Source organism: Hyla sarda, chromosome 4, assembly GCF_029499605.1.
Source record: "Hyla sarda isolate aHylSar1 chromosome 4, aHylSar1.hap1, whole genome shotgun sequence".
Taxonomy (NCBI): Eukaryota; Metazoa; Chordata; class Amphibia; order Anura; family Hylidae; genus Hyla; species Hyla sarda.
In genome coordinates, this window is record NC_079192.1 from 310104892 (window position 1) to 310118722 (window position 13831).

Below are 13831 nucleotides of genomic sequence, written 5' to 3' on the forward strand. Positions count from 1 at the left end.
CTTAATACAATTTGGTGTTACATTGCTCTGTGATGACTTCTAAATCTGGTCCGTGGGACTTTTGTGACACTTCTTCACAAAAAGTCGCACATTATAAATTAGTGACTACTGCACAAAGTCTTCTAAATAAGATCACTTCATGGTCAGAAAATTTAAACAGCCTAAATGAAAGGTCTCAGAAAAAGTCGCACAGGGTCATTCGGTGACTTTTTTTTACTTTTTTTATTTTTTTCCCGACAGATTTAGATGGAAAAAAGCTGTCTAAACAGATTGATAAATTGCACTTAATGGCCCTTATTTACTAAGAGTGGAGTGTAGGTTTCTTTTGTTGGATTTAATTCCCTACAATTATTTTCCACGGTATTTACCAAGGTTTCCCTACATTTTCCACTTTCCCTACCTTTTGCTTTTTTTTTTTTACACATGCTTTGATCTGTAGTGTTTTTCTCAGTTGAAATCCACCACATTTTCTGTGGAAACCTTAGTAAATATGTTGGGATTTTGTGAAAATGTTGGGAACACGCCCCTTTTTGGCGACCACGCCCCCTTTCCCCGACGGTCACACAGCTTTTTAGGGTTTTCTTAACAAAATGGAGAGTTAGTCAGGGTTTTTTCCATTCTGGTGCACATTCTGGCGCAGACAGAATTTGTGAAGGACAGTCTGTGGTGCAACGTGGTGTTGGGGGAGGAAGTGAGACATGATGTCCCAGATGTGCTCAATCGGATTCAGGTCTGGGGAACGGGCGGGCCAGTCCATAGCATCAATGCCTTCCTCTTGCAGGAACTGCTGACACACTCCAGCCACATGAGGTCTAGCATTGTCTTGCATTAGGAGGAACCCAGGGCCAACCGCACCAGCATATGGTCTCAAAAGTGGTCCGAGGATCTCATCCTGCTACTTTATGGCAGTCAGGCTACCTCTGGCAAGCACATGGAGGGCTGTTTGGCCCCCCCAAAGAAGTGCCACCCCACACCATTACTGACCCACTGCCATACCGGTCATGCTGGAGGATGTGGCATGCAGAAGAACGTTCTCCACGGTGTCTCCAGACTCTGTCACGTCTGTCATTTGCTCAGTGTGAACCTGCTTTAATCTGTGAAGAGCACAAGGTGCCAGTGGCGAATTTGCCAAACGTCCTGCATGGTGTTGGGCTGTAAGCACAACCCCCACCTGTGGATGTCGGGCCCTCATGGAGTCTGTTTCTGACCGTTTGTGTGGACACATGCACATTTGTGGCCTGCTGGAGGTAATTTTCCAGGGCTCTGGCAGTGCTCCTCCTGCTCCTCCTTGCACAAAGGTGGAGGTAGCAGTCTTGCTGCTGGATTGTTGCCCTCCTACGGCCTCCTCCACATCTCCTGATGTATTGGCCTGTCTCCTGGTAGCGCCTCCATGCTCTGGACACTACACTGACAGACACAGCAAACCTTCTTGCCACAGCTCGCATTGATGTGCCATCCTGGATGAGCTGCACTACCTGAGCCACTTGTGTGGGTTGTAGACTCCGTCTCATGCTACACTAGAGTGAAAGCACTGCCAGCATTCAAAAGTGACCAAAACATCAGCCAGGAAGCATATTAACTGAGAAGTGGTCTGTGGTCACCACCTGCAGAACCATTCATTTATTGGGGTGTCTTGCTAATTGCCTATAATTTCAGGGGTGTGGAAATTTTATTAAAAAAAACTTTGTCCACGGGATTAAAACGGAGCAAAATCTACATGTCCCTCATAACGATCCACTTGACAAATTTTCGCTTTTGCACCTCGTTGTCAAATTTTTTTTAATTGCCATTTTCTTACCCCCGTAGCTTTTTATTTTTATTTTTTTTGTTTTCTCATACGTATATGAGATTGCTCATTTTTTTGTGCCATAATCTGTTCTTTGTATCGGTACCATTTTGGTATTGATCTGACTTTTTAATCGTTTTTAACTTTTTTTTTTCTCGGATACTATAAAAATTGCCATTCTGTGTCATTTTTTATTTGTCATTTACCGTACGGGATGCATAATGTTTTATTTTAATAGTTCATACAATTACGCATGCAGCGATACCAGATATGTTTATTTTTATTTTGTTTACATGTTTTTATATAGGAAAAGGGGGGTGATTTGAACTTTTAATATGGAATGGGGTTAATGTGTGTCTTTTTAAACTTTTATTAAAGCTCAAATTTTTTTTATTTTTTTTTATATATAACACACTTTATTAGTCACTTAGGGGACTTTTAGGAGGAATCATTAGATTCCTCATGCAGATCAATAGAGTTCTATTGAACTCCGTTGATCTGTGTGCTCTGTGATCCATTGATAGAGCCTAGTCCAGCCAGGCTCTATCAATGACAGAGCCACGGACACCAGGGAACTGCATATCCCGGGCATTGGGCGATAGGAATTCCACATCCCTGAATTTCCACATGTTGTCTGTTCCATTTGCACAACAGCATGTGAAATTGTCAATCAGTGTTGCTTCCTGAGTGGACAGTGTGATTTCACAGAAGTGTCATTGACTTGGAGTTACAATGTGTTGTTTGTGTTCCCTTTATTTTTTTTGAGCAGTGTATTTTTACTGCATATCTGTATCAAAATGAGTGGGCAACATTATCTTTTTGTACTCTTATATTTTTGTTTATTTTTTAACCCCTTTTTGATTCAGTGAATTTTTTTTTCCGCCTTACTTTCTAAGACCTAAATTTTTTTTTTCCACTGACAAGTTGAAGTTGAATTATGACCTATTTTTTGCGAGACAAGTTGTACTTAAGAAAAAAAAATGATTATATGGATGCCAAATTGAAAAAAAATATGGATTTGCACAATTTTGTGGGGCAATAATTTTTTCGGGTGTTCACAATATGGTAAAACTGACATGCTAATTTTATTGTATAGGTCCGTATGATTCTATTGATACCAAACTTGGATAATTTTGTTTCGTTATATGGTTAAAAAAAAATTTGAAAACTGAAAAAAAAACTAAAAACTGTTCATTGCCATGTTCTGAGCCTTAATAACTTTTTATTTTTCCACCTATGGAGCTGTGCAAGGGTTTATTTTTTGCGACATGAGCTGAAGTTTTTAACTGTACCACTTTTTTGTAGTTCTGGCCTTTTTGATACATTTTTATAAAAAAAAAATTTCTGGGATGTGATGTGACCAAATATCAGCAATTTTGGCGTTCTGAATTTTTTTAGCGTTTTACGCTGTTGTCCGTGCGGGATCAGGAGTGTAATAATTTAAATGGGCACGGTCATGAAATAAAAAAGATATGTTGTAGTACTTAAGCACTAAAACATATCTCTAATATACTTTAATTAAAAAAAGGGATTTTAAAACAGTTTAAAATCACTTTTAAATTCGGCCACTAGGGGTTGCCCTCCTAGTGGCCGAATGCATTCGGCAGTGACGTCACTAGTGAATTTCGACTCATTGAAGCCTGGCAATGAGTCAGAATTCACCCACTGCGGTGCTCGCTCCCGCCTGTCATTCAAACAGAGAACAGAAGAAGTGCGCTGAGAACAGAAGAAGTGCGCATTGGCTCCCCTGCTCCCTAGCCTTGCACGCCGGCCCGCCTCCTGGCATCCCGTCGCTGCGCTGTCCTGGTATGTCTGGGGGGTGGGGGGTGGGGGGGTTGTTCGGATTGCGAGTGTTCGGGTAGCGGGGTTCAGGGGATGGGTAGCGGGGTTCGGGTTGCGCCATTGCCATGTATTGTTTTTAACACAGTTTTTCCCCACTACAACTCCCAGCATGCCCTGACAGCCAATAGATGTCAGGGCAAGCTGGGAGTTGTAGTGATGAAACAGCTGGAGGCACCCTGTGTAGATGAACTAAGGGCGGAAGTTCCCCCCCCCCCCCAGCAGGCATCAGTGATGTGGTGCCTGCTGGGGAAGTCTGCCTGGTAGTGAGCACACTGCCAGGCAGACAAAACTGCATTTTTTATATAAAAAAAATTAGGCAGGGAGGAGGTTAGGGATAGATGGGAAATAGGCAGGGACAGAGAGGGGGAAAAAAAGGGATGGTGGGAGCTACCCTTTAATAGTTTGGGTAATTAGGCGCGTGGCAATACTAATATATATAATTTTTAGCCCCCCTTAGGGGTCTATCTTAAGCCATCATTAGATGGCTTACATAGATCAATGTAATGCCTAAGGCAGCCATCAGCATCAGCAATCATTGAGCCAGAGAAGCCCTAGAAGTAGCGGTAAGGCCTTAGGGTTTCCTAGCAACCCATCGTCACCCCACAATGGGACAACTTGACTTCAGGGAACAGCCGTATTTAACCAGTTAAATGACAGTCATTTAAGTGATCTCCGATGTCTTTCATTACCGGCTAGATATCAGCTACTGAAAGCAGCGGGCATCAGCTGGTTACGATGCAGACCTGAACCATGATGTATATGTATGTCATGGGTTGGGAAGGGGTTAATATCTTAAGAAATGCATTTGGTTTAAATCCTATGTATGCATAGCATCCATTTTTTTTAAAGTCCTTCCAATACATCTGATTGAAAATGAATAACTTCGAAAATAAGTTTAAGCCTTGTCCTGTGGATTGAGGAGGAAGATATGCCAAAAAGGCAGTAGTGTTTAGGCAAAGCCCTGTATTTTGCTGTCATTTTTATTTTTGTGGCGCTTAAGGTCTGTAGTGTACAGAACGCCCTAAAAGATTATTTGAAATTACAGAGTAAAAAAATAAATGGCCAGAATATGCACCATGGTTCTAGTAGCTCTATTGTACTGATCATAAAAATGTATCTGGAGTTTGTTTGTGACCACTGACATTTGCTATTTTGGTGCATTTCATACTTAAATCATAGGTTTTATTTTAGGTTATGATAATGATTCAGTTGACGATTTAAAAGGGATAACTGCGGTGTCATTAAGAAAGCGAGGAAAGCGGCGGTACTTTTGGGAATACAGCGAGCAACTGATGCCTGCTCAACAAGAAGGAATGCTGAGACCATCAGAATGGAATAGAGACACGCTGCCTAGTAATATGTACCAGAAGAATGGATTGCATCATGGTAGGTAATGTTTTCAGCAGGGTAGGGCATGCATTCAACTTATCTTGTTTAGTTGTAGCGAGCTTGGGTATACTGTTTTAACTTATCAGAAAGGGATTTTCAAAAAGTAGGGACAAAAAAGGTTTCTTAACTTTGAACATAGAGAATCTGTAGCACATCATTCAAGGAAACCTTTCACCTGTTTAATGCTGCATAGACCATGGGCAGGCAGATACAGGCAGATTAATGCCAACACACTATGAATTAGTAGTTTTATAAAGCCGCCAGGATATGGGTTTAGTTGTCATTTGGGCTTTGTGATGCATGTCTCTCACTAGCAGTGAATAGAGAAAGATATATCACTCAGGAACGGTAGGGAGCACCCACAGGGACCACCTCACATTACTACGTACTTGGATCAGAGTAATATTTTGAAATTATGATTTGTCTGAATTTCCCAACCATGGAATGCAAGAGCCGAACATTGGACAGTTGACAGATTCCCTTTCAGTTCCTGCAGATGACTGTTTGAGAATCACTGCTCAGTTAGACACAAGTAGATAAAACTCCTTACTGTAATCATCTGTAAGGTTTTATTCATGATAAATAAATGTGTGCTATGTATTTACTGACATGTGAACTAGTATGGCGCTTGAATGTTTACTTGACAGGCAAATACACCGTTAAGAAGTCTCGCAGAACAGATGTGGAAGACTTGACTCCCAATCCCAAGAAACTCCTACAGATTGGAGGAGAGCTGCGTAAACTCAATAAAGTCATCAGTGATCTAACGCCTGTATCTGAGCTTCCTGTGACTGCCAGGCCTCGCTCTCGAAAAGAAAAGAACAAACTGGCTTCCAGGTAAATTGCTGCATATCGTATGTGACGTTGCTTCAAGGGAAAAAAAGGCATCGGAAGCCAGTCCCAAGGAACAAAGTCAATATAAATGCAAATGTAGAACATTGTGTCTCATTAAGAATGGTAAAAGCAGGAATGTGGTCATATGCAGTCATTGAGAGAGTAGGAAATAATACAACTATGTTCTAGCATGGAGAGTTGTTGCCATCATGATTGTTTCACGTCTTTGTATTACTTATCTTTTATGGTTCCTGAATATTAACCTGTAGGTTTCTGCAGGCTTCAGAGCAAGCATATTTCAGTATTCCCTGCTTGTTCAATGTCTACATAGTGTTTTCCAGTGATTTGTTTTTCTCGGCAGGCCTTTCCTGTTCCTTGGGTTACCCAGTTCTAATGATCAGAAGGGGTCCCCCATCAATTGTAAAATTATTACCTATGAGAAATATTTTTTTTTTCTTCTTCTTGGAACACCCCTTATAATAAGTGCATATCCACAAATTTTTAGGGTAAACAGATTATAGGATAGACCTCCATATACAACTCCGTATACAACATAAAACACCCCTAACCTGAGCCATTTATCAAGGTTACTTCTGCAGTGTGCCTGTATCTGGCTTACTGGTGTTTCGAATGTTTACTCTAGAATGTGTACACTATGCCGCATTGTTTTCTGACCTTTTATACCATCCCTTGAATTAATTTGTGATAAGACTTTTCATACCAAATTTTACTTATCTTTGTAATACAGAGCTTGTCGGCTAAAGAAGAAGGCACAGTACGAAGCTAACAAAGTAAAGCTGTGGGGCTTGAATACAGAATATGGTAAGTTCTTAAAGGGACCCTTCTGTTTTTTTTTTCAATATTCTTTTTAAGTAGTAATTTACAATTAAAAATGAAATACAAAACCTTTTACTCCTCAAGTGAGCACAAAAGGTTAAAGGGCAGTCCTAATCTGAATAACTTGCTGCACAAAATAGTGGTTTTCTCCCTAGTCACCGTATTATAATTATTTCTTTATTGAACGACATAGATAAAGATAGGAGCAATGACAGGCAGAGGAAAAAAATTGAATTGTCAGATCGGTGTCCAAAGGCACCCGTACACCCATGCTAAAGTCATCTGAACACTCTTACTTTCGGCAGCTTCGGCCAACTGTCTAATGTGTATAGCGGTCTGGCTTCAGATTACCCTTCCCTCCCCTTTGAGTAAACATGTATACTTGGCATTGTTGGGAGAGCTAACTGTCAGCCAAACAAATGTTTGTGTGTGTGTGTGTGTATATATATATATATATATATATATATATATATATATATATATATATATAATATATATTAGGGCTGGGTGGTATACCGGTTCATACCGACATTTTTGTGCTGCACGATATGAATTTTAACCCATACCGCATTACCGGTTTGGCCCCTCCCCCTCGGGAATGAATGATCACCGCTGCGCTGTCCCCGGCGGAGAACTAATCATATGTGACCCGTGAGCGCTGTTCTGCCCCCCCACCCCACCCAATTAATTATCAGCCCAGCGCTACAACTCAGATATGTCACCCGGGCATGCTGGGAGTTGTAGTTTTGCAATATCTGTAGGGCCACAGATTTCAAACTACTGCTCTATACTGTATCCCTATGCCCGGGCTGCGAAAGGTAAACAAAATTAAACTTTAACTCGCCTTCCCCGTCGATCCGGACTTGCTTCCCAGGGAATGGAACATCGGACAGCCATCAACCTATCACCGGCCGCAGCGATGTTCCGCCTCGGCCGGTGATAGGTTGAGCCCACTGTCATGTAAGAAACCGGCCGAGGCGGAACATCGCTGCGGCCGGTGATAGGCTGACCACTGTCCGACAAATACGTCCCCAGCGTAAGGCTGACGTCGGAACTTACATTAGTTTATTTTGTTTGCCTTTTGCAGCCGGGGCATAGGGATACAGTATAGGGATACCGCACAGTATAGAGAGTGTCAGCGGCCGCAACAAACAGGAGGACGAGGAGAGCAGCACTTGCGGGTGACGTTAGTAGTACCCTGATGGGGACAGTGCAGCGCTGGGCTAATAATTTTTTTTTTGGGGGGGGGGAAATACAGTTATATACCGTGGAACCGCCATAAGTTACAAAAATACCGCGATACACTTATTTGGCCATACCGCCCAGCCCTAATATAAATAAAAAAAAAAAAATATATATATATATATATAATATATATATGTGTGTGTATATATATATAATATAATGTATATGTATATATATATATAATATAATGTATATGTATATATATATAATATAATGTATATGTGTATATATATATATATATATATATATATATATATATATATATATATATATATAAATATATATATATAATATAATATAATATAATGTGTGTGTGTGTGTGTGTATATATATATATATATATATATATATATATATATATATATATATATATATATATATATATATTAATATAATATAATATAGTGTGTGTGTGTGTGTGTAATATATATTACACACACACACAATCTGTCATGGCCTTAAATGTTGGCACCCCTGAAATTTTTCAAGAAAATGAAGTATTTTTCACAGAAAAGGATTGCAGGAACACATGTTTTGCTATACACATGCTTATTCCCTTTGTGTGTATTAGAACTAAACCAAAAAAGGGAGGAAAAAAAGTAAATTGTACACAATTTCACACCAAACTCCAAAAGTGGTCTGGACAAAATTATTTGCACCCTTAACTTAATATTTGGTTGCACACCCTTTAGAAAAAAATAATTGAAATCAGTCGCTTCCAATAACCATCAACAAGCTTCTTACACCTCTCAGCCGGAATGTTGGACCACTCTTCCTTTGCAAACTGCTCCAGGTCTCTCCTTTTGGAAGGGCGCCTTTTCCCAACAGCAATTTTAAGATCTCTCCGCAGGTATTCAATGGGATTTAGATCTGGACTCCTTGCTGGCCACTTCAGAACTCTCCAGCGCTTGGTTGCCATCCATTTCTTGGTGCTTTTTGATGTATGTTTGGGGTCTTTGTCCTGCTGGAAGACCCAAGATCTCAGACGCAAACCCAGCTTTCTGACACTGGGCTGTACAGTGCGACCCAAAATCCGTTTGTAATCCTCAGATTTCATGCCTTACACACATTCAGGGCACCAAGTGCCAGAGGCAGCAAAAACAACCCCAAAGCATCATTGATCCTCCGCCATATTTAACTCTAGGTACTGTGTTCTTTTCTTTGTAGGCTTCATTCCGTTTTCGGTAAACAGTAGAATGATATGCTTTGCCAAAAAACTCTATCTTGGTCTCATCTATCCACAAGACGTTTTCCCAGAAGGATTTTGGCTTACTCAAGTTCATTTTGGCAAAATGTAGTCTTTCTTTTTTATGTCCCTGTGTCAGCAGTGGGGTCCTCCTGGGTCTCCTGCCATAGCGTTTAATTTCATTTAAATGTCGACGGATAGTTTGCACTGAGCCTGCAGGACAGCTTGAATATCTTTGGAACTTGTTTGGGGCTGCTTATCCACCATACGGACTATCCTACGTTGACACCTTTCATCAATTTTTCCGTCCACACTCAGAGAGATTAACTACAGTGCAGTGGGTTGCAAACTTCTTGATAATGTTGCTCTCTGTTGACAAAGGCAAATCTAGATCTCTGGAGATGGACTTGTAACCTTGATATTGTTGATATTTTTACATAAATTTGGTTCTCAAGTCCTCAGACAGTTCTCTTCTCCTCTTTCTGTTGTCCATGCATTGTGTGGCACACCCAATGCAAAGACTAAGTGAACTTCTTTCCTTTTTATCTGCTTTCAGGTGTGATTTTTATATTGCCCACACCGGTTACTTGCCCCAGGTGAGTTTAACCCGTTAACGACCATGGACGTCTATGCTCGTCCATGTGCCGTTAACTGGCTATGATGCGGGCTCCCGACTCGAGCCCGCATCATACCGGCCGGCCCCCAGCTGATTCTTGTAGCTGGGGGCCGGCATTAATAGCCAACATGCGGCTGACAGCGGCGTCTAAAGGTGCCTTTTATCCCATCCCTGGTATTCCAGTGGGGGGAGGCTTACCTCTCCTCCTGTGCCGACTCCGGTGCTCAGAATGATAAAGCCTGGCAGGACCAGGCTTTATAAATCGAGCGTAGAGCACACAGAGGGGACTAAAAGTGTAAAATTTAAAAAAAAAAGTTTAAAAACGTACACATTAACCCCTTCCTTATTAAAAGTTTAAATCGCCCCCCTTTTCCCAAATTCCATATAAAAATATATAAACACATTAAAAATAAACATGTGGTATCACAGCGTGCATAAATGTCCGAACTATAAAAATATATTGTTAATTAAACCGCACGGTCAATGGCGTATGCGCAAAAAAATTCGAAAGCCCAAAATGGTGTATTTTTGGTCACTTTTTATACCATAAAAAAAGGAATAAAAAGCGATCAAAAAGTCTGATCAAAACAAAAATGGTCCTGATTAAAACTTCAGATCACGGCGCAAAAAATTAGTGGAAGAGTGGAAAAATAAAAAAGTTTTATAGGGGTCAGAAGAGGACAATTTTTTAAATGTATTAATTTTTTAAATGTAGTTATGATTTTTTTCCAAAAGTACAACAAAATCAAACCTATATAAGTAGGGTATCATTTTATTTGTATGGATCGCAAGAATAAAGATAGTGTCATTTTTCCGAAATATGTACTGCGTAGAAACGGAAGCCCCCAAAATTTACAAAATGGTGTTTTTTCTTAAACTTTGTCGCACAATGATTTTGTTTTTTCATCCCTGTTTCGCCGTAGATTTTTGGTTAAAATGACTGATGTCATTACAAAGTAGAATTGGTGGTGCAAAAAAATAAGCCCTCATATGAATTTTTAGGTGCAAAATTGAAAGGGTTATGATTTTTAAAAGGTAAGGAGGAAAAAATTTGTGCAAAAACAGAAAAATGCTTGGTCCTTAACGGGATAAAGGAGCATCACATGCTTAAAACAATCTTATTTTTCCACAATTTTTCAAAGGAAGAGTGGTCCAACATTCCGGCTGAGAGGTCTAAGAAGCTTATTGATGGTTATGCAAGGGTGTGCAACAAAATATTAAGTTAAGGGTACCAATAATTTTGTCCAGCCCATTTTTGGAGTTTGGTGTGACATTGTCCAATTTCTCCACATGTCCAATTTGCTTTTTTTCCCCTCCCTTTTTTGGTTTAGTTCCATTACACACACAGGGAATAAACATGTGTATAGCAAAACATGTGTTACTGCAATGAAATACTTCATTTTCTAGAAACCTTTCAGGGGTGCCAACATTTATGGCCATGACTGTGTGTATAAAATAAAAAAATAAAAAAAATTATACATTTTAAATTTCAAGTGGGTGTGTACTAATATACTTATTACAGCATCATTGCCATGCTACGTACAAGGACTTTGACACCCCTGACACAGTGCTATATTTTGGGGGGGAATGGACACCGGTATAGGAATTCAACAGACCACATTGGTGTCCATTGTGCAACATATATCACATATCCAGCACCATGACGCAGTTTTTGTTTTTAATAAAAACAACACTGTAGATGTGAACAGACCCTAAGAAACCCTCAGCTCCACTGTACTAGTGGTGTAAACAGCGCCATTAGACTAGATACTAGATGGGCCAAATTGTTCTTATCTTTCCACACGTTCTGTGTTTAGAGCCACATGTAATCCCTATATGCAGCTTCTTTGCTTAGTAATGGTGCCAGTCATTCTTGTGGTAATGAAGGAGTTAATGATGTCATATAGAATACTTGCATAATGCACAGCTCCTAATTAAGTCACAACCCATAAATCCTCCCTGGTCTGACTTATTTTCCTTAGTGTTATTGTGACAAACCTTTGGCATGTCAAAAGTTTAGATTGCACTGCATTCTGTCCTGGAAGCCACTGAGACTGAGTTATAATCAGGTGAAGAGCACAGTACTGCCCTTTATTTCCTGGCCGCATCATCTAATTGATGCTTCCATAGACTATAGTGCTGCACGCATAACCTGGCTATAACTTACAATCCTAGCGCACATGTATTTTTTACAAGTTCCCATTAATGGAATGGAATATTATACCATGCTATTCCATACTCAATTTTTTGCATTATACTGACAGATACATTCATGGCTAATGAACCTCTATAAAGCAAGTTTAGTGTGTAAGTTTGTATGCCATATATAATATCCCAGCTAGTGTTGAGATCAGGATGTTTGTCGGACAGTTAAAATAACAGGAACTATGGACAGATAAAGGGGTCGGCACAACCTAAATCCTGCTTAAAGGGGTATTCCAGGCCAAAACTTTTTTTTTATATATCAACTGGCTCCGGAAAATTAAACAGATTTGTAAATTACTTCTATTAAAAAATCTTAATCCTTCCAATAGTTATTAGCTTCTGAAGTTTTCTGTCTAACTGCTCAATGATGATGTCATGTCCCGGGAGCTGTGCATGATGGGAGAATATCCCCATAGGAATTGCACAGCTCCTGGGACGTGAGTCATCAGAGAGCAGTTAGACAGAAAACAACAACTCAACTTCAGAAGCTAATAACTATTGGAAGGATTAAGATTTTTTAATAGAAATAATTTACAAATCTGTTTAACTTTCCGGAGCCAGTTGATATATAAAAAAAGTTTTGGTCTGGAATACCCCTTTGATACCTGGCTTCCAGGATATGGTGACGGACTTTAAAATTGCATAACTGGCAGTGCTCATCCTCAAAGATACAGTTCCTCAAAAATGGTAATGAAATATTGAAGGAGGCACTTTTCTTTATTCTTTGTGTAGTTTAAAACGCAGCTTGGCGGGACATAGATGCCACCAGCAGAGCCTAGGTAATAGACTGTTTTACACTGCTCGAGCGTTCCATCAGATTACGAGTTCTCACCTGTGAACAGGAGGTTTAATCACCTCCTGATTCTGTGACGCAGAATAGCTTAAACAAGTACAAAATGTAGAAATACGATTAAAAACAAATACAAGGTCTGCTTTCTTGCAACAATGTTAAATAAACATACTCAGGTCCAGTCTATCGTTCAAGCCCAAGTGAACCAGAGCCTGTGTTTCCAGTATCCACCTTGCTTCATGTTGGAGTAGTAGCTTCCTTCTGTCTATGCCATCCTTACAGGGTATTTTCTCTATGCCTCAAAATTTCAAATAGCCATGGTCATTTTATGTGGTTCTTGGATGTGAGTTATAAATCTTAGAGCTCCTTTTCCTGTCTTTATGGAATATTCATGTTCTCTAAGCAGAGTATGCAGGCGTTCGTACGGCAACAAATACAATCTTTTATGTTTTATATTGTACCAACTCCTTTATCTGTCCATAGATTCTGTTTACTTTGTACTAATTCTGTGTCTGAGCACACCTATATATACATTCCCACTGGCTGAGGAATGATGGAGTCAGATGACGACAAACCAAGAAATGGTGGAAGATGAGAGAGTGTAGTAGTGGCCGGACAGACGGATGACACTTCTTTCTTTGCACAATGTAACAAAAAAGATGCTCTTCAAATTATGAGCACTAAGATTCTCGAGTTTAAAGTTACCAGCATTGCCGAGAAGGAGACCAGGAGGTTTGGACGGTTAATTCCTTGAAGTCCTATAAAGAAAGTCAGCGAGTCCCTCGGGGCTTGAGGAACTACAAAACACTTTTCCAATATACAGATGATAATGCATTTCTTGAAAAAATTGACACAATTACATTTGGATTATTTGTTAAATATGCTGCAATTGGTTTTAGAACGTAATGAACCGGAATACAAAGTCATTACTGAGGAACAGTGTAGAACATAAACTAAGTTATGTACCCGCTTGTCCGATGAACAGTATCAGGGCTTTTCAAAGAAACTGGTAGGAAAGCTTGCATCATTACAATCTGTCATTAAAGACCAAAAGAGAGACAAGTTCTTGAGAGATAAACAGGATTATGACCATGGGTGCGT

The 13831-nt window shown here is 39.9% G+C and overlaps 1 protein-coding gene across 9 annotated transcripts in view; it reads left to right on the forward strand.

The window, feature by feature from the left end:
• Window positions 1–13831, forward strand: part of CREBRF (CREB3 regulatory factor) — a 50075-nt gene that overhangs the window by 21670 nt on the left and 14574 nt on the right. For all 9 annotated transcript variants that reach the window (XR_008892788.1, XM_056574844.1, XM_056574846.1 and 6 more), the window contains exons 5-7: window positions 4820–5014; window positions 5665–5854; window positions 6600–6673. Coding sequence is in view for 8 of the 9 variants with exons in the window: in XM_056574844.1 (XP_056430819.1) it covers window positions 4820–5014; window positions 5665–5854; window positions 6600–6673 (459 nt within the window). In the remaining variant the exon portion in view is untranslated. The remainder of the gene's footprint in view (window positions 1–4819; window positions 5015–5664; window positions 5855–6599; window positions 6674–13831) is intronic.